Source organism: Protopterus annectens, chromosome 8.part0 (genome assembly GCF_019279795.1).
Source record: "Protopterus annectens isolate FY-2018-M chromosome 8.part0, PAN1.0, whole genome shotgun sequence".
In the NCBI taxonomy this organism is placed as follows: Eukaryota; Metazoa; Chordata; order Ceratodontiformes; family Protopteridae; genus Protopterus; species Protopterus annectens.
The window spans coordinates 405,788,905-405,811,345 of record NC_056741.1 but is presented as its reverse complement, the minus strand read 5'-3'; the positions used below and the strand labels follow the sequence as shown (position 1 = coordinate 405,811,345).

Here is a 22,441-nt window from a genome sequence, read left to right as displayed (position 1 = left end):
GCGGTCTATTTAGCAAAGTGCCTTGACTGTCCGGCGTTTTACATTGGTAAAATAGACAAGACTTTAAGATGTCGGATTTATGAACACATATACGACATAAATAAAAAAATGTGAGAATAATGCATTGTATAAACACTTGATATCTAGTCCTACATGCTCTAGATTTCAGTTTGGCATTTTAGAACAAATTAATATTAACCTAGGGGGAGGTGATGTGAAAATTTTACTGAAAGAAAAGGAGACTAGGTGGCAATTAAGGCTAAATTCATCTAGGGCACCAGGGATTAATGATTATATCTCTATTTTACCATTTTTAAAACATAGGGCTCGATTAGTTAATTAGGAGAATTTTAACAAGTGGTTTGTAGTGTGAATATGAAAGTGTTTTTATCACACAAGTACTTGAATTATTTTTACATTTTATGGTTTTAGAGAAAGGTTAATACAAGTATATATGTCATTTTATAAGTGTTGCAAGTTTTATGTAGGACCCATTGTGCTTTAAGATGATGGTGTGATTTAATAATTGTTTTAATTTGTTAATTAATTGATATGGTGTATTACATAAACACAGGGGATGGCTTTGCAAGGTTGTTCTAATGAAGTTCACTTATTTGTGGATGAAAGCACTTAATAAATATATTTTTTTTTTATTTTAAACATGGCAGTCCATTTTTCCAGAAAGATATGGTACTTTGGTTGCTTTAGTTTTGTTTTTGTTGGTACCATCCTACTGTGTTTTGTTATCCCTTGAAATAAAGTTAAAACTAGTCCTCCCACATAATCCTAAAAACTTTAAAAACTTCTCTAAGGTAAATTACCCCCTATTAAGGGAAGTCATCGCTAGTTTCCAAGCTCCCCACATCCAGAAAACACAGAAATCTATGCAGAGGCATACACAAAAGCTCTGTATGACCATATAAATAAGTGCATAGAAACAACAGTACCAGACAGAAATGAACCAAGTCAAACCACAAAAACAATTCACCCTGGTGGACCCCTGACATTAATAGGTTGCACAGCAAAAGAAAGAAAGAAAATCCTGTTGAGAAGTGAGAGGGAATGTGCATGGCAGAGCAAAACGTCCCTCACTAGTCTAAACAAGTGAATCAGAGAACTTGCCAAGTCTTTGAAAGGAGACTGTGAAGTAAAATAGTCTTCAGAACTAAGGATAACCATAGGACATTTTTGCGTTATGTCCACAATCTTAGCGACAACACCCATCAATGAGAAGAATTAATTGTAGATGGCATCACCTATACTCAGCCAGAAGATATGGCAAATCTGCTGGCTGACAAATGCACCTCAATTTTCACCTCCCCATCACCCCCAGTTCTCCCCCAAGAAATACCCTCCACCACTCCACTGCCAATTATCATCAAAGAACAGGTTGTCACTGCGCTCTCTAAAGCTAAAAACACAACTTCAGTAAAGCCTGATGATATACCAGGTTGCCTCTTAAACAGCTTAAATTAGGACTCATCAGGCCCATTAGGATCTCTGTTTAACCACAGCCTCCAAACTGGCTTTGTCCTAGTGGAGTGAAGGGCAACAACACTTGTCCCTCTGCATAAAGGGGAGACATCTACTGACCCGGGAAATTACAGACTCATGAGTTTGACTAATCTTATACGGAAGGCCATGGAAAGAATAATCATGGACCTGATAAGTGATGACATAGGAAACCTCCAAACACTAGGCCTAACCAAATTCTTCTTGGTCAAGGGTAGGTCATGCCTACTGAATCTGGTATATTTCTTTGAGAAAGCCACTAAGGCCATGGATAAGGGTAAAACAGTACATACCGCCTACCTCGACCTGATCAAGGCATTTGCCACAATTCCCCGCTCAGGTAGCATAAATAAAATCACAAAACTGGGTATAAATCCCAATATCACTAGATAGATAGCCAACTGGCTCACAGACAAATGGATTTGCCCCTGTAACAGTCCAGGGTAAATATTAATACTACTAACAGTTCTCTCCTATTCTGAAAATTATGGCTTTCCCCTTGTAACAGCCTAGAGTAAATAATTATACTACTAAAACGGCTCTCCCACTCTAAATTCTAACAGTGTACCTTACCCCTCCCTTCCCTTAACTTGCTCAATTTCAGAAAATATCTGTGACAGACAGTCACTATCCCAACTGAATTATTCTTCCCTTAATAGTTCTTATCCCATCTTTATCCATCCTCTATTTCTCCCTCTTTTCCAAGTATGAACAGAAATTGAATATGTAATAATAGCCTACTTCTCACTCCGTCTTATACTTCAAACTTTAAGCACCATCTCTTTACTACTTTACCAGGAGTCAGCCTGGAGATAAGTTGTCTTCAAAAGCATTATCTTTACATATATGCTGTGTAGCTGTAATCTATAAAATTATACAAGTTGTGTAAATTCTATTTATATTAATTTCCATGTATTGTACAAAATCATCACTATGTATATGTTTATCCAATGTTTATTATGTGGAGCTTTTTTCGGGTCTATATCACATAGCTGAAGTCTTATAACTTCGAACACGTAATGTTTGAACCATTATGTTCGAAGTTACAAAATTTCGACTATGGATAAAAAAAAAAAAAACGGAAAACAAAATAAACTGTTTTAAGCAGGGGGGCAAGCCCCCCTGCACCCCCCACACCCCTCGCTACTTAAATATACCAACTCCGAGATCGCACCCCTTTGAACAAAATGGAAACCTCCACTTATGGAGATTTCCATTGAAACGCTTGAATTTTTACAAATTCAAACTTATGGTCTCGACCATATGAGGTTTGAACTTGTAAAAGTTCGACTTTGTGATAGGAACCTGCTTTTTTCCCAGAGCCGTCGCTGAAAATAGGTTTCTGCCTAGTTGGACTTTCCCTGTAAACAAATATAAAGTAAGATAAAAATAAATAAATAAAATATGTGGTTAAAGTGGGTGAATCCAGATCCAGCAAGAAGCTAGTTGCTAGGAGTGTGCCACAAGGCTAAGTGCTGGGACCACTCCTGCTCAGAATATACTTCTCTGAAGTCTAGGCTAATATGGAAGGCCTCTGGATGACAAAGTTTGAAAATGACTGCAAGCTGGGGGCAATTACTGAATCCTCCAAGGATGTAGATATCCTTCAGAATGGTCTAGATCAGACAAATATTGGTGCCAGAACCATGACCTAAAACTAAACGTGAAAAAATGCATTATCATACCCTTTGGGAAGTCACACACCCCCACAAATTACATCATCAACAGCACACCCCTAAGACTAGACTCAGAAGTGACAGCTCTAGGCACACAGATAGATAGTTGCCTGAAATTTGACTGTCATGAGTCCCAGTGGTGAGGAATTCCTTCTATGTTGCATGAAAACAAAAAAAATCTCTTGTTTTCCCGCCTTACTGAACTAGAGTAGTCCAGTTTCAGAGTTGCTGATCCCTGGGCTTTGTTTTTAGTTCCTGTTACTGATCCATTGCCTTATTAGGAAGGAGGGAAGTTTCTTTGCTTACCAGTGGGAGTGGGAAGCACTGAGCAGCCTTTTTGTCCGAATTGGTGAAGTTTCAGCCAGAAACTAGTAGTCCATTGGTCGTTTTGGGCCAATTCCTAGCTCCTTTCAGCCCCCTGCTATAAAACACGCTAAACACGCGTTTTCCAGCTTGTACCAACTCAGCACAGATCCTCGTGGTGGCCTGCAGAGTGATCCAAGCAGCAGAGAGCTAAAAGAGTGACTTTCTACCAGATATAAGTATTTTTGTGGCTTTCCCACTGTTATTAAGCTAGCGACTGCATTTCGCCTGTTTTACTGCTACTTTAAGTGATTTCTGCATTTTACACTGTTTATTGCACTTTAAGTTACTAATTGTTGCAAATTGTTTCTGTAGGCCACACACTAAAGTCGCTAGCCGATTTACAGCATTTATAGCATTTACTGTCTGTTTTGTACCTTATCTCTGTATTAAAACAAAAAAATAACTTGTTTTCCACCTTACTGAACTAGAGTAGTCCAGTTTCAGAGTTGCTGATCCCTGGGCTTTGTTTTTAGTTCCTGTTACTGATCCATTGCCTTATTAGGATGGAGGGAAGTTTCTTTGCTTACCAGTGGGAGTGGGAAGCACTGAGCGGCCTTTGGTCTGATTTGGTGAAGTTTCAGCCAGAAACTAGTAGTCCATTGGTCGTTTTGGGCCAATTCCTAGCTCCCTTCAGCCCCCTGCTATAAAACACGCTAAACGCGCGTTAGCGCAGAGTTGCCACTGTTGCACACAAGAGCAGCGGCGGTTAAACAAGGTTAAACTACTCGGGACATCTAAATTCCACTCTTCAAATTTTCCCTTAGAACTACCTTCCTCGAGCTGTACTGCTGATCTAACCAGCATATCCTATAACTGAAAAGTTCATCTCTACTTGATTCCCAAGTAGACTATTCTCTATCTGTAAAGCCTAGCACTTACTCCTACAGTACTTGCACCTTGATAAAGCACTCTTATTATAGATAGTACCCCACCAGCCTAAAACCCACTTCCCCCGGCGTCCTTTGAAAGTCTCTTTATCTACTACTTCTAGTATGTCGAGGGATCAGTTGCTAGTGTCCTCTCCAGCTCAACTGGTGAACCTGGGAATATTGAGGCAATGTTACAATTGCCTCATGTACACAGACAATCCTCTCCTTCTCCCACAAAACACAAATACATGCGAGAGATGCAACTATACGGCCAAACTGGAGGCTGAGCTCTCTCAACATAGGACTGGCAAGACAGGACAGGAGGAGAAGGTAACCACACACAATACATACCCAGTCACACATGGTACCATCACAACTTCAAATCATACACATACTCACACAAAGACATACTCAGAGGCTCTGTTCAAAAATTTACCAAAACAGCAGAGGCCACCAAAGCAGACACCCAAACAACTACCACCTCACGACCCAACACATGCAACACATAGACCACACAGTCAGAGTGTCAAACAGTCACAGCCCTTAAGGCCAAACAAAATGCCAGACACACTTGTCATTGGTGATTCCATAGTCAGACACACTGACGTCCGCTCACCAGACTGAGTAAGGAGAAGGTCACAGTAAGCTGCCTGTCGGGCGCTAGAATCCACCACATAACGCAAGCACTCAGGTCTCTCAACAGCAGGTACAAGTGCGACTCAGTCATTGTCCACGCTGGTGTCAACGACCTGAGACGCACCTCCTTGGACTACATGAAAAGGGACATCGAGGAGCTCTCTGATTATGTAGCCCAGGCAGGTATGACCCTGACCTTGAGCAGTATCCTACCTTCACCTAGAATGATGCCACAATACAGTGATAAGATGATCAGCTTTAATAATTGGCTTAAATTCTGGTGTCATTCAAAGGGATCCAATGTCTGTCTGCCTGGGATGACATGCTGGACAAGCCACGCTGCTTCCAAGGGACGGCTTGCACCTGTCACCCTGGGCTTCGGATATTGGCAAAGGCTCTTGCCACCCCATAGTGCCTTTTTAGGCAAGGCTCAAATTCAAACCTACCACCCTAGAACACCAAAAGGAAAAAACTAAGGGTAATACTGCTCAATGCCAGAAGTCTCAATCTCAAGATGCACGCACTCGAGGCCCTTCTCAATATGGAGAACATCGATGTCTGTGCTGTGACAGAAACCTGGTTCAAGGCTCCTGAGAGCACCCCAGCACTAACAGGTTTCACCTCATATCATGCGTTCCGGCCCCAAAATCCGGACAACACCAAGAAAGGAGGGGGGTGTCCATATTCATAAAGGACACCCACACCTCAAGGTTGGTGGCAACGCACGATGCATCGGAGACCATCCAGGTGCGATTAATCATAGGCAAGACTGCTCTGCAATTTGTAGCATGTTACAGGCCACCCTCTCAAACTCAGGAACCTCACATGGCCTTCCTGAAAACATTGGAGGGGATAAATGTATCTCCTAACACCATCATACTAGGTGACTTCAACTACCCTAATATAGACTGGGAACACTACTCAAGCCCGAACACTCTAACCCAAAGATTCCTGGAGTTCATAAACTCAAATGCCATGGAACAACTAGTCACCATCCCCACAAGAGGAGAAAACATACTTGATCTCATCATCACGAACATGGGATCAAAATGTTCAACACCGGAAGTATACCCCTCACTGGTGAGATCAGATCATAAACTAATCTCGCTGGAGGTCCTCATCCCGCCCCACCTGAAACAAAAAGACCACAGTGAAAAACTTCTCAAAAGCCGATTTCACACTTCTAAAACTAGTGTGGTCTCCTTTAAGGCCCCTGAGCCAGTGGTAAACATTACTCAAACCGCTGAATCACTTACAAATGCCTTCTACCAGCACCTACAGGACTGCATGGATCAGGCAATCCCAAACAAAACTAAGACTCTCTGTACCAAAGGCAAGCATCCAGTCTGGTGGAACCCAGCCATAAACAAGCTCTACAACAAAAGGAGGAAGCTACTACAAGATAGAGCAAAATCCTTGAAAGGTAAGACACCTTTGATCATTATAAGTAAAAAACTAAGAGCTCTCATAAAATCATCCAAGGCAAATTTTGAGAGAAAAATCGCCAAGGACTCTAAAGACAATCATAAGGCCTTCTTTAGCTATGTTAGAAACCTAGGAGGAAACTCCCAGATATGCTCAGAATTAGTTCAAAATGATGTGAAAATTACTGAACCTACACACATTGCTAACATACTGGCTGACAGGTTCAGTGCAAACTTCTCCCCCCCAAAAGGAGAGATATCTATTCCAGAGGATTGTAGCCCCCCAAACATCTCCAACGCCCAGGTGAGAACTGCCCTCACTAAGGCAAAAAACATAGCATCCATGGGACCGGATGGTGTCCCCGGCTGTGTGCTTCATGAACTCAACGAGGAATTAAACCCACAGTTAGGACAGCTGTTTAATCTTAGCCTCACCTCAGGATACGTACCCAAGGAGTGGCGCATGGCGACTGTGGTCCCACTTCATAAGGGCGGTGCCTCCACAGACCCTGGAAATTACCACCCCATTAGCTTGACAAGCCTTATCTGCAAAGCCATGGAGAGGATCATAATGGAACTCATAAATAAAGACATAGGGAACTTGCAGACTTTGGATCCAACCCAGTTTGGCTTTGTCAAAGGCAGATCCTGCCTCTTAAACTTGGTTGACTTTTTCGAGACAGTCACCAAGGCCATTGATGAGGGAAAGGCAGTCCATACAGCCTACCTCGACCTGGCAAAGGCCTTCACACAATACCCCACTCAGGTATCATCGAAAAACTCATCAGCTTGAATGTAAACCCATACATCACAAGATGGGTTGCAAACTGGCTAAGTGACAGAACCCACAGGGTCAGAGTTGCTGGAGCCATGTCAGACTCAAAGCCTGTCACAAGTGGTGTCCCACAGGGCTCAGTCCTGGGTCCACTCTTGTTCGGCATCTACTTTTCTGAAGTACAAGCAAACACAGGAGGGTTATGGCTGACAAAGTTTGCAGATGACTGCAAACTGGGCCATAGTCGAAAACACATCTGACACAGATATCCTCCAGAAGGGCCTCACAGAAACGGATAACTGGTGCCAGAGCCATGACCTGAAGTTAAACGCCAAAAAATGCATAGTCATACCCTTTGGGAAAAACAAGGTTACCCCTAGCTACCATATAGGTGGCAATCCACTGAGCACAGAAAAGTCATCAGGGATCTGGGGACCCAAGTTGACAGTAGCCTTTCGTTTGACACTCATGTTGCTAAAGTAGTTAGGAAAACCTTCTATATCGCCCACCTGATCATGAAGGGATTCACATCTAGATCAAGGGAGGTCATCGTCCCCCTGTACTCATCACTCATTAGACCTATGATTGAGTACAATGCCCCGTTCGGAATGTATCTGACCAGACACCTGTTGCAGCTTGAAAGGCCCCAAAAGTTCCTCACCAAAAGGATAAAGGGTCTCAAAAATATGTCTTATGCTGCCCGACTGAAAGAACTCCAGCTCTATTCAGTCTCATACCGCTTGCTCAGAGGTGACCTGTGCCTGACATATAAGGCCATGTCAAACCCAGATTTGATGAATATGCTTCACCTCAAAAAATCTAGATCCCTCAGAACCACAAGGGCGGGAGACTTAAACCTTGACACGGTTATAAATAGAACGTGCTGGAGGGACAGATTCATCACCCAGAGACTCCCTATGCTGTGGAACAAAATCCCGGTACATGTGAGGCAGAGCACCTCGCTGGCCTTGTTCAAGAGGAATCTTGACCAATGGATGGGAGATCGCAGATATACCCCAGGGATTACTTCAGTGTCACTGCTTGACAGAGGCACAGAAAAATGATAGGCATAGTTTTTATTCAAACTAAAGGGGTGGCGAAAGCCACATAACTATGGGCTAGGCTTATAAATGCCCTTGGGCAGATAGCCTAGTATGAACCTATGAACTATAAGTGAAGGTATGGCATCCATATCCAAAGAAATTATAGTCCCGATGTACTCAGCCTTCATTAAACCAATAATCATGTACAATGTGCCATTTGGCATGTACTTGACTAGTGACTTACAGCAGCTGGAGCCCTGACAACTACCCAGAGAACCTGAGTCTGAGTAGCAGCTCACGACACTGAAACAGCCAGACAGAGGAAAGCAAGACTGAATGGCATTGCCGGCTTGCCTACTCTGGGAAATAGGATTGGTGGTCTGTTAGCCTTTTAGATGGGTGCATGTGGAGGTCAGCAGACAAAACAGCCATACCCAGAGATGTAGGCTTGATTTACCAACTCATTGATGGCGGTCCTAAACAATATGTAGGTAGGAACATTCACAGAGAAGGGAAGACACAATATGCCCTTATGGTGATGTGTGCACCCACTTTAGCCACCAAGGGGCAGGCTTAGTGTCTAAAAGAAAAAAAAACACTGATGGCTGCATAAATGATGGCCTTCTCAATCAGCTCATACCCTATGAGGAATGAAATGGCTGATTAATTGTGGAGAGATGGTGGTCAGCAGGCTGCAAGTGTACAAAAAGTAAACAGAAAAATATTTCTCCATAAGGCTTGATCAGAGGGGCAGGCCATTTTCTGTGATGCTGTGTCTCCACTCACTGCCTTAAAAACAGGACCGCTGAGTTCTGTGTTATTTTTGACAGTCTCTGACAAGAGTGTGGTCATAATGGGTCCTTTTTGATCACAAGAAGAACACCAAACCAGCATTTCTTCTTCTTCTTTTCCTGGTTAGGGGTCACCACAGCGGATCAGCTGTCCGCTCACGATTGGCAGTGGAGTTTTTACGGTGTTGAGTTGCCAGCCCGGCGCCCAACCTTCCACAGAAGGCACACACACATACTCACGCTAGGGACAATTTAGTGTCCAATCCACCTACAGCATGTCTTTGGGATGTGGGAGGAAACCGGAGCACCCGGAGGAAACCTATACGACCACAGGGAGGACATGCAGACTCCACAAAGAAAGCACCCTAGCTGAGGATCGAACCGGAGAACCTCTTGCTGTGAGGAGGCAATGCTAACCGCTGCACCACTGCGGCCGCCCATCCAAACAAACCAGCACTAGTAATCCAAAAAAGCAGGGCAAAAAAAAAAAGGCTTCCACACTCCAAAATGCTTTTATTCCACATAGAAAAGCTATGTGAAATAAAAGCATTTTGGAGTGTAGAAGCCTTTTTTTGCCCTGCTTTTTTGGATTCCTTTTTGATCACATCCATATCTTGTTAAACAAATGAGTAAAATCAAAGGGTGACTGCTTTTTTTTTTTTTTTTTGGTTCAATAATATTTTTGTCATTTTTGTTAGTGGCTACATCTTACACCACATTTAATATACTCTGGATATCAAACTTGAAAAAGCAGCCAATTTCTGGCTAAGGTGTGAAGTTGGTCATCTGAGTTCTGACAGGCAACACTTATGAAAAAAATCATGACCTGGCATCCTTTGCTTAATTTTATATTCATTAGCTTGCTTAATTGTCCTGTAGATAGATTTCTGGAGACAGAATCAAATAATTAGCTTTTCTTAAAACCATTATTATTTTTTTTTTTTTGCAAAACGCTATCTACTAAAACTTGTGACTTTCTGAGACAAGGTGGTAAGGTGGTGAATTAAACGTAATTATTATTTATTGGCATTTGTTAACCGGGTTAGTCCAGCTGAGTTTGTGGCCCATTTTCAGTGGAGACCCGAGGAGAAAAGCTCCGAGAAATAAAAATACAATTTAAGAATAAACAGTTTAAAAATAAATGCATGGACAGTTTTACAATTCCATAAGTAATAGCTGACATATGGAGATATTACAAAGAAATACTTAAAGTCAAGGAAAAACTAATTCTAATATTGTAGAGAACTAAAGTATATACAATATGTACAAAAGAGAAAAAAAATTAAAAAAGTAACTCGGGCAGAATATATTTAGACCTACCATCTGTAATAACTGACATATGTAGATATGAGACACACTAATTCTAGTACTGTAAAATACCTGAAATATATACAATATGTACAACAGAGAAATATTCAACAGATATGTTTAGACAAACATTGTGCAAGTAGGCATAATACTAAGCTGAGGATAGCTAGTATGGAAAGAAAGAAATGAAGGAGTAGGAGTTAATTTAAGTTGGGGTTTGACAAGGGCATGTTTTGGAGTTAAGTAAATGAAGTTTACGTTTCTCCTTGAAGTGAGATGGGTGTACAATGCTACAAATATCTCTAGGAAGTTTGTTCCAAGCTTGGGCCATAGAGTACTTGTAAAGAAGTTTACCTACTGCTTTTTTCAGATAGTATATTTGTAAGTAGTTACTGATTTGATGTCATAAGGGTACGGGGTGGAGAGTACTTAGTAATGAAGGAAGACAGAGCAGGACATGCTAGAGGTTTATGGACTATAGTGTGTAACATTTGCAGTTGGGCTAGTAACAATAGATGTGGGAATTGAAGCCATTTGAGAGAGTTTAGAGATAGGCAGTGATGAGCATTATAGGGAGAGTTAATAATAAATCGAGAGCTATCTTATGATAAGTCTGCCGGAGTTTGTTTAAGATAGTGGTTTGAATATGGGTGAGCAGCATAGAGAAGGGAGGGGAGGAGAAAGGAGTGAGTTTGGATTTAGTTGTTAAGAATTTCTTATCGTGATATAATAAACCAAGCTTTTGGTTTGTCAGTTTTTATACATTGTAGAATGTATAAGTTAAATTTGAGTTCATCATCAATGATGACCCCTAGGAGTTTAGTGTGGGATTCTGGTTGAATAGTAGTGTTATTTGAGGATGTAATGACAAAGGAAGATTTATGGTGGGATAATGATTGAGGGAGGAATAGTAGGAGTTTGGTCTTTTTTGGGTTAAGGATGAGGAGATTGCTAGATAACCAGTGTTCGGTAGCTAGGAAGACCTGTTGTGTGAGATCTTGGAGTATGGTGATGTTATTTGAGGTAGTAATGAGCATAGAATCATCTGCATATTGAATGAGGGAAGATGTATTGCAAGCTGTATGAAGATCATTGGTGAAAATATAAGGGGCCCTAGGATGGCGCGTTGTGGGACCCCATTTGGGACAGATAGGAAAGGAGAGGAAGAGGAGAGCCATTTTACTGATTGTTGTGTGCAGGATAAGTAGCTAGAGAACCAGGCAAGGGAGGAGGAAGTCATATTGAGGTTAGCAAGTTTGGATAGCAGGAGAGGGTGGGAGACTGTATCAAAAGCTTTAGATAAGTCAAGGAAGAGACAAGATACCAGTTTGTTATTATCAAGGGCTTCAACAATTGTATGAGTGAAAGATAGGAGGGCAGTAGTTGTGCTGTGTTTAGGACGGAAGCCATGCTGGGTGGGAGTTAGGAGGTTGTGTTCAAGAAGGTAGTTGAGAGTGGATGCATTTTTCAAGAATCTTAGAGAGGGGGGATAAGATGGCTATAGGTCTGTAGTTAGAGGGGTCAGTTGAGTTTCCACCAGGGTTGCCAGACATCCCTATTTGGGCGGGAGTGTCCCGAGATCAGCAGCCTGATCCCGAGTCCCACCCTGCCGGTTTAAATCCCGGCCAGCCTCCGCTTTGTTTTTTTCTTTGATTGGCCCATATACCTGGCATACGGGCCAATCAAAAATCACTAAACACGGAGCTGCTTGCGTTCCGCATTAAACAGAAGTAGCTCCGTGTTTAACGATTTTTAATTGGCCCGTATGCCAGTATACGGGCTAATCAAAAATCGCTAAACACAGAGCTACTTCTGTTGAATGCGGAACTGCAATGCATTAAACATGAGAAGCTCCGTGTTTAGTGCAGAGCTACTGTTCTTTAATGTGGAACTCTGTTCCGCATTAAAGACCTTTTTTTTTTGGTCTTCACTTGCCGTGAAAGACCTTTTTTTTTTTGGTCCCTACCTGGCTGGTTGGAAATTTGGCAACCCTGGTTTCCACCTTTATGCAAAGGAAATGGTGGAAAAAGATTAATTAATGTAAGTAAATATAATGTAAAAAAATGATTAAATTAATAATTACAATAATTGAGTTATAGACTTTTACTTAAGAAAATGTGGGTACTTTTCCGTTAAACCCCTACCACTTCGCGCTGCTGTATTTTGCCGCTATTCTGATTTTTTTAACCATTTAAAGTGAAAATGAAAGATTTTGATAAAGAGTGGGTGTTTCATGTCTTGATTTCACAAGTGTCTGGAGCCCATTTTAGACAGATGGCATTTGTTTCCCAGGAAAGTCCACCGGGCAAGCAATGCTCATTGTCAGTGGAGGCCCGGAGAGGAAAGATCCACAAAACACAAACAGAATACACAGTATAATATTGCCTAACATCATCACGTGAAGGCAAAATACAGTGTAGGACGTATACAAAACAGGGTACTTAAACCAAATAATTCAAAAAAAAAAATAAAATAAACGTTAACTTTCAAAGCTGAAATCGCCTAATCAGTAACAGACAGTTGAAATCCTGTAGTTCAATTGGCAGTACTTGTGTTGACTATTACAATGTGTACCAAATACCATATGACTGTAGTCAAACGCAATAAGGATCAAGTATATGGACGTTAGGGGGTTAAATGGGAGTAAGTCAACCATGGGGGAAACGTCAAACAGCCAATGCACTACGTCCATAAACACCACAGCTCACCAGGTGCCCGATAAACTGTTAAAAAATAATTTTAAATCTGCTTGCAAAGGACATTTTGCTGCAAAATAAAACTCAGTTTTACTACTAATATCCAGGTATCACTTATTTCCTTTACTACACTGTTAGAGTTTCCAGACTTGCAGACACTGATTATTTTTGGATTCGCCCTTGACTCTATTGCAATCTGTCCTTTATTTGTTGAGAGCAACTCAGCATCTGTCACAGAATAAGCACATCATTTGGCCCGTGACAACCTCCGTCACTGTGAGCTGTTACTTGAACATGCGTATATGAGTGCAGGAATACTTGCATAACTGAGGCGAAAGGAAAATGGGCGTGGAAACGCCCGATGACTGGCAGTCATGCTAATTTGCATGTCACATGTATTTATTAGTGAGAACTGCTTCATATTCATGTACGAAACCAACTCCCAGCCCTGTAAAGTGGCCGTTAGTGAATGCGTGGTACTAAGGCTTTAGAAATACACAGTTAACCAGGACGTAATTACTACTTTTTCTTCTTGTTTTTTCAGGGGGCAAGCTCTCCTGCACCCCCTTCTGTACAGAAGTGGCTGCCTTAAGTCTTGTTAAAACATATTCAACCGGTAACATGTCGAACAATTTGTGGTGTTGGACATCTTGGATATTCCGATGGTCCTACAACACATGTTAATAACTGTATTGAGCGGATTACCTCTGCGTGAATGCGAAACGTGTCAAACTACACATGGTAATAACTGCTAAACAGACTATCTCTGCGTGAATGTGAAATACAAACTATGACATCACTCGTTAAACCAACAGAGCCCATTTATCAATATTCATTTCGGCACCAGAATGAATATTCAGCAGAATCAACATACCGCCAAGAATTGTCGGCCTGGTTAGGGCGGAATTTGTTAATATGCATCCTGTGAGGTGCTTCTCTAATATTATACCGAACAAATGAGAAAATAACACTAAGTACTTACAGAAGCTCTTATGTATTCATACTACGTAAAAGAATCGGTATATGCCAAACATACACTAGCGTATTGTTAGTGTTAATAATCCACAGCTTAGGGTTACCACTTGTCCCTCTTTGCACAGTTTTGTACTGCGAAAAAATCTAAAAAATGGCAAGTGTTGTGAGATTTTAAGACATAAAATATTTACTAAGATTTGTTTAATAGTTGCATAAAACAGTTATTTTGTATCTGAAACACCTAAATATTATATGAAATAGCATAAGCAACTCATATGCTACAGGAATAAGCTTTTACTTGGACAAAAACAGTGAAGTTCAGCCCTTTGCACTCCCTCTGGGTACGTCTGTCCTGCAAATTCGCACGTTTCTGCGAAAAAAGTCCAACTTTGGGCATTTGAAAAGGTGGCAACCCTACCATAGCTGTTTTCAGCAGGGTAGAACTTCATATCCCCTTCCCCCCTTTTAATGAGAAACGGTGCTTTTTTAGCAAAATATGAACTTGGTTTCGCTGGTTTGTGAAACATTTTTAGGTACTTCAGATTAAATACTATTAAAACACTGTAGTTGCAAAAATCGATTACCATGAACCGTTTGTGATTCTGTACGCTAAAAGCGTTCTGCTCGGTAGTTCTTACATGGGGATTGTTTTTATCTCGGAACTACATTGTGGAGTACCATAGTTTACTCGCGGAAGTTTTAGTTTATTACACCGCAAAATGGCTAACCACTTGAAGTTTGTTGCTAGGACGGTAATGGTTCATAATGGGAATGTGGACTCTGCTTATCGCACGTTAAACAGGTAGTTCTCTTCGTTACTTTGACGTGGATGAAATCAGAATATTATACTAACCTGTTTCATTTATAAAAAAACAATAGTCGTGACTATTGCCTGGTCCATACCTCTCAACGAATCAGGAGTAAATGCAGAAATAATCAGGGGCACTTAAAAATATTAGTACTCACTTAGTCTTAACTGAACAGATTTTTGCCTCATATTTTGGTCTGTTTTCATAAGGTTGTGTTTTCTGGGAAATAATTGAGTACTGAAGTCGGAAAATAATGGCACACATTTGAATTTCTGACTTTATATCCTTCAGAAAATTCATGCTAACGCAAAACCTGCCATTCTGTCAATTTTTAACTTTGTAAAAACAATAATTAATACGTGTCTCCATTTTCGGGCCTTTGCTCCTCCATTATTTGTGCCGTTGTCCAGATTTCTTGTAGCATTGCCACCTTTTAAAACGCCCAAAGTGGGAAATTTTTGTAGAAATGTGAAATTTTGCAGTATAAAACATACCATAGCCAGTGCAAAGGACAGAACTTCACTTCTTTGTCTTTGCTAAACTAAAAGCTTATTCATTTAGTAGTCAAGTTGCTTACACTATTTCTTATAGAATTTAGGTGTTTCAAATACAAAATAACTGAATTATGTAACTATTAAAGAAAACTTGTCCTAAAATCTCAGAACAATTGCCATTTTTTAGTTTTTTCGGCAGGACACAGCTGTCCAAAGATGCAAATTCATACACCTTTTTGAAGTAAAAAAAGTATATAACTCTAAGTATTATTATTTATTTAGTATAAATCACAACCTTTTCTCAAAAAGTCACAGTTTTTAGGCATAGCTCTCAACCAATCGGCGGCAACTTCAAAAATAATCATAGACAGTCCGGAGCACTTTTAAAATATTAGTACTGTTAATTTGAGATCTTGACAGAATAAGTGAATGCGAATTAATATACATTTTCTGAAGTAAAAGAAGCCTATAACTCTAATTATTGGCATTATTTATTTGGTATATTTCACTTCCTTTTCTCCAAAGGTCACCAGTTTTAAGAGGAACAGTGCTAAAATTTGAGTCAAAAATAGGGGCGTGCCTGAAATTCAGGGACAATTTAGAGGTATGGTTACGAGGGATTAAGAGGAATGAAGCTAAAATTTGAAACAAAATCAGGGACATTTGAGAGGTATGGCTGGGTCTTCCCACAAAGTATGTAGAGCAACAACCCAATATTTTTAACACAGAGGTGGACGCAGTAACAGTCTGACAGCTCTCACAAAATCTCCACATGCTATTGCTGAATCCTAATTAGAAAATGTTTGTTCACATGTTATTAGATGAAGCTTCAGAATGCCACCTGGGTGTTGAACATGCATATGAAAGTACTGTTAAAATGATTTAATGGGGTTGTGCTTTCATCTGTTTGGTTTTACGTTTTTTCTCCTTCATTTGCAAGTACATTTGTACATGTGACTGTATATATTACCAGCATAACACTTATAATTCTACCTTGATTAGGAGAATATATGAGGGATCGGAGGAGAAAATTAAAATGGGTGGGGGTCCTCTCTGATAATTTCTGCTTAAGCAGAGGAACAAGGCAGGGGTGTACTCTTTCCCTTTTAATATTTACATTATATTTAGAACCATTGGCAAAGAAAATAAAGGACTCAAATTACGGACGTAATTGGTATGGTACTCAAGCAAAGCTGGCTTTATTTGCAGATGATATTATTTTGCACTTGACAAAACCAGAAAACAACATTACAGTGTTGTGGAACATTTTGAGACGGTTTCAGATCTAGTCGGGATACAAAATTAATGAAGCTAAAACAAAGGCAATAATGGTAAATTATGTACATACACATGAATTGGTTCAGGAATACCCATATTTCTGGGGACATGATGAAATGAAATGTTTAGGAGTATGGATTCAAATAATTCTGGGCCGCGGTGGTGCAGTGGTTCATACTAGGCTATCTGTCCTAGGGCATTTACAAGCCTAGCCAGAGTGTGTTTGGCTTTCGCCACCCATTTATTTTATTTTTATTTATTTTATTTTACATTTGTTGACCGGGATAGTCCGACTGGATGCATGTCCATTTTCAGCGGAGGCCCGGGGAGAAAAGCTCCAAGGGTAAGCAGATACAGCATTACATAATACCAGCATTACATATTACAAACAGACTATTTACAGAGATTACATAAGTAAGCAAGTTAAACAAGTTCCACAGGTTACAGTTAGTCCTGAGCACAAGTCAGGATTAAATTAAATTACACAGTAAACTGGTTAACAGATTTTTACACATTCGAGTTAGCCTGGCTTGATACATTGACATAGCCAGTTAAGTGACAAATGTTGTTTGAGTCTAGTTTTAAATTGACCTAAGGTGGAAAGTAAGGTAATATCAGCTGGAAGAGAGTTCCAGGATCTACTTACAGAGTTTGCAAAGAGAGAATCACCGGCTGTGTTATTAATTTTGCTAGTCTGAATTAGTAGTTTGTTAGAGGATCGAAGCGGTCTAGGATTGTTATAGGGGGTGATAATATTTTTAAGTGCAGGTGTATTGTCCGGATTATAGAGGATTTTATAGGCCATAATCAGTTGGTTATACTGGATTAGGCTAGGTAGTTCAAGCCAACCAAGCTGATTTAGATTGATGCAATGATGTGTCCTAAAAGGCAGCCCAGTGGCAAACCTGGCAATGTGGTTGTAGCAAATTGAGAGTTTAAGGACAGTCTTGTTCAAATTCGAGAGTAGAGGGGATGCATACAGAAGGGTTGAAAGAAGCTGAGAGCGAGCTAAGGCAATTTTAGCTGGAGGGGTTAGGAAGGCTTTTATTCTGTAAAGTGACCCTAGTTTTTTATTGATGGGTTTGATAGTTTGGTTAACATGTAGGTCAAATTTGAGATTATTGTCTATGATGACACCTAATAGTTTTGTAGATGGGTCAGGGGAGATTATTGTGCCATCATTTGATTTTATGGTAAAGGTGAAAGCGGTAGACCTATGTGTTGGTGAAAATAACAGCATTTTAGTTTTTTAGGATTTAGGATCAGGCGATGTTCAGAAAGCCAGTTTTCTATTGTATTAAAGGTGGTCTGGGTAGCTGACCATAACTCTACTGAAGATGTGGCTGAGCAAATCAGTCATCAGCATATTGGATACAGCTGACTTTTGGGATGACAGTATAAAGGTCGTTAATAATGATGATGAAATATTTAGGAGTATGGATTAAAAATAATTCTGGGCCGCGGTGGTGCAATGGTTCATACTAGGCTATCTGCCCTAGGGCATTTACAAGCCTAGCCAGAGTGTGTGACTGTCATTTTAAAATTAATTTTGCTATGCCCTTTTTCGAGGTTGGTATACTGTGCATCTGTCTAACAGTGACACAGAAGTGATACCCGGAGTAAATCTACTATCTCCCATCCACTCATCAAGATTCCTCTTGAAGAGAGTCAATGAAGGACTCTGCCTAACCTGGACTGGGATTTTATTCCAGAGTGAAGGGAGCCTCTGTGTTATGAATCTGTCCCTCCAGCATGTCCTATTTATTTCAGTGCTGAGGTTCAAGTCTCTCGATTGAGTAGCTCGATGGGATTTGGATTTTCTGAGGTGCAGCATGTCCATTAATTCCGGGTTGGACATGGCTTTATATGTCAGGCACAGATCGCCTCTGAGCAGGCGGTATGCCACTGAGTAGAGCTGGAGTTTCTTTAACTGGGCAGCATATGGCATCTGTTTGAGCCCTTTGATCCTCTTGGTGAGGTACTTCTGGGGTCTTTCCAGTTGCTGCAGGTGTCTGGTAAGGTACATCCCAAAAGGGGCATTGTACTCAATTATGGGCCTGATGAGGGATGAGTAAAGAGGCACGATGACCTCCCCTGATCTAGATGTGAATCCCTTCATGATTAGGTGGGCTATATAAAATGATTTTCTAACCACTTTGGCCATGTGGTTGTTGAATGAGAGATTGCTATCAGCTTGGGTCCCCAGGTCCCTAATTACTTCTTCCGTACTTAATGGATTACCATCTATGTGGTAATTTGTGGGCACTTTGTTTTTGCCGAAGGGGATGACTATACACTTTTTAGCGTTTAGCTTGAGGCCATAACTCTGGCACCAGTTGTCTGTTTCTATGAGGCCCTTTTGTAGGATGCTTGTGTCGGCTGGAGAGTCGATTATGGCGCCCAGTTTGCAGTCATCTGCGAACTTGGTCAGCCACAGTCCTTCCGTGTTGGCCTGTACCTCCGAGAAATATATACCGAACAAGAGAGGTCCCAGCGTTGTTGCCTCACAGCAAGAGATTCTCGGCTGGGCGCCTTTTATGTGGAGTCTGCATGTCCTCCCTGCGGTCGAGTGACATTTAAAGACATGCAGGTAGGTGCGTGCTTGAATGGGTGTGCCTTCTTTGAAGGCTGGAAGTCGGGCTGGCAACTCTGCACCGTAAAATTCCACTGCCAGTCATTGGCGGACCGGAGTTCTGCTGTGGTGACCCCTAACCGGGAAAAGCCAAAAGACTAAGATGAATTAAAAATAATTCTAGTGTGGCAGCTAAGGATATTAAAATGAAATGTTAAAAATTCTCCTTTTGACGGAGTTTTAGTTTTTCTCTCCTCTGCTGAGGTGATCAAAACATGTGATGAAAAGGGTAAGTTGATTCACTGGAATTTCTAAGATTTTTTCAGCCCCCCTTTTCCAAATTTTCAAAGGGGTTCTGTAACCCCTCACCCAATTTTGGCAAAAAAATAAACAACAGTCTCAACAAAATTAAGGTAAACAGATGTTTAAGAAGAATTGGCAAGGGGGTTCCAAAAAGAATTCTGGAACCCGCCCTGTTTCTATTCAGAAAGTCTAAATCTCCATTTTTCTCTTTGCCAAAAGATAGTTTTAGATACAGTAGAGTGTCAGTTATTTGAACTAATTGGGACGTAGGGTAGTTCGGATAATCGAACGTAGACTTGAAGCAGATAAAAAAAAAAAATTCTAAAATTTTGTTTTTTCTGCACACAGGAATACACTTTTCAACCATTCCGCAATTCCAATAGACAGTAAAGAATATTTTTCACACACAAGCTTGCTATAAGCTCAAAAGCCATGCTCACGCAAATACATATAATGTTTACATATTCAGACTTTATGATTTTTCCTAGCGGAAAACTTTGGAAGGCTGGTTCGGATAATTGATATTTCGGATAATCAACTCTCTACTGTAAATGGGTTTTTAAGATCATTCATCAAGGTTGCAAGTGGCAGTGGGAAGAAATTCTTCCTTTCCAGGGGATAATTTCCTCATTCACAAGCCAGACTCTCTCATTTCCACATGTCCTTCATCACATGCTATCCCAGGGAGTGATGGAACCAGTTTCTCTTTACCAGGTAGGGAAGGGTTTTTAATCCAGGATGTTTTTAGTGCTAAATAAAAGTGCTTAAAGACCAGTTCTGGATATTTCTTTCCTAAACCTTTTGGTGACAGAGCCCAAATTCAAAATTATGTCACTTCACAACCTGTTACCTCTTCTTCCTTATTCAAGTTTCCTAGTAACACTAGATTTAAAAGATTCGTATCTTCACATCCCTGTTCATCCAAACTTTAGGCATTTCTTAAGGTTTTGTGTGTCTGGATCTCTCTGCATTACCCTTTAGATTATCCACTGCACCAGGGATATACACAAAGAGCCTAGCTCCAGTTGCAGTGCATTGCAGGCTACAGGATATCCACATTTTCCATATTTAGATGACTTGCGTATCGTTGGAGAGTCTTTTTCAAAGTGTCAGCAGTTTTTCACTTGAGTGAGACAGCTCTTAGACAAACTAGGATTCCAAGAGAACATTCTAAAGTATTTTTTGACTTCATTACACAGGATTTCTGTATAACTGGAGTGACAACTACACACTTCGGTTCAAAGAGCTTTTCTTCCACAGGAAAAAGTAGATCTCTTTATAGATCTGTTCCTAAGATTTTTCACTTAGGCTTCGGTCACTGTGAAGAATTCCTCAGGATTTTGGGTCTCATGGTATCTATGATTCTCATGATACCCCTGGCAAGACTCCACATGAGAAAGTTGTTGTGGTATCTGAAGTCTCTCTGGTCCATCACCAACATCCTTTGTCTTTTCAAATCATAGTGCTGGGTTTTGTCAGAAGAGAAATCACTTGGTGGAGACAACAAATATCCTTAAATCTGGGTCTCCCCTTCTCCCTACCTGTTCCAGAGCAGTCATCACAGACGCCTTGGACTTTGCTGGGGGAGCAGTTCCAGTACGGATACAAGTGCAAGGTGTATAGGACACCAAAGACAGACATAAGCACATAAATATAAAAGATTTGCTTGCCCTGGTCAAGGCACTCCACACTCTGAATCATCTGTGGTCCTCTGGATCTCTTCAAGTTGTTACAGACAATACCCCAGTCATGTAGTACATCAGTAAGCAAGGGGAAACCAGGTAGTGCCCCCTTTGCAGACTAGCCATGTTAGGTTGGAATATGACTTCACAGCAAATTCTCAGCCTACAGGCATCCTGCATTCCTTCAGAGTAAAATTGCATGGTAAGACGAGCTGAGTAAGACAAGGGCAGACCCTCACGAATGGAAACTAGATCGGGGGGGGGGGTCTTCCAAGATTTGATCCATCTATGGGGAGTTCGTCAAGTAGACTGTTTGCCTCCTCTCTGAACAATCAGCTGGTAATTTTCTGCTCCTGGACTCCATGCAAGAAGCCCTGGAAGAAGGATATCTTTTGTTTTCCTCAGACAAGAATGTTCCTATGTTCTTTTCTACTTGTATCCAGGTTACTTTTGAAGATTCAGAAGAAAGATACACCCCAACCCCAATCAATTTCAGTTAACTGCCGGGATGATAAGATCTTTATTCCCTTCGGGTGCATGTTTACTGATGATTTGCTGCAGGTACTAATGGAGGCAAGACAGCCTGCTACTAGAAATTCATATATTAGTAAACGGAGAAAGGTTTTTAGTTGGTACCGACAACATAACCAGCACTCATTCAGGACTAGTTGTTCTCTAGTTTTACAATATTTGTGCGAGTTACTATCCTATGACTTTTCCTACTCTCCATCAAGGTTAATTTATCAGTCATTTCAGTGTGTCTGCCCAGGGATCCTCCTCTTTTGATGCATTCTCTTGTCAAAATGTTTTTGAAAGGGGCTTGCATAAGAGACTCAAAAAAACTGGTGGCCCCCTCCTTGGGATCTTAATTTTGTATTAGATGCTGACATTTTCTCCATTTAAACAAGCTAACTTGACTTCAGGTACTTAACATGGAATACAGTTTTACTGAGTGCTTTGACCTCTGCAAGACAAGGTACTGTAGTTGGAAGACCTTATGGTACGTCACCCCCATCACATTTTCCACAGAAACAGGGTTTTTTGATAGGTAGTCCTTCTTTTATCCCTAAAGTGATATGAGAGTTTACTTTAAGCCAAACTATCTTCCTTTTTTTTTCCAGACATCTCGAGTACTATCGTGGCAGGACTAAATCTTTCATATATTTCAAATCAATTGTTCAGTTCTTGTTCAGGTAATAAGAAGGAGCAACCTGTGTTGAAATGAAGTGGTT

At 40.8% G+C, this 22,441-nt stretch overlaps 1 protein-coding gene across 1 annotated transcript in view; it reads left to right on the top strand.

Moving 5' to 3' along the window:
- Window positions 1-14,726: 14,726 nt before the first annotated feature.
- Window positions 14,727-22,441, top strand: part of MRPS21 (mitochondrial ribosomal protein S21) — a 172,338-nt gene continuing 164,623 nt past the window's right edge. Inside the window, exon 1 of the mRNA XM_044079015.1 lies at window positions 14,727-14,873. Within this exon, the coding sequence (XP_043934950.1) occupies window positions 14,791-14,873 (83 nt within the window). The 5' untranslated portion in view covers window positions 14,727-14,790. The remainder of the gene's footprint in view (window positions 14,874-22,441) is intronic.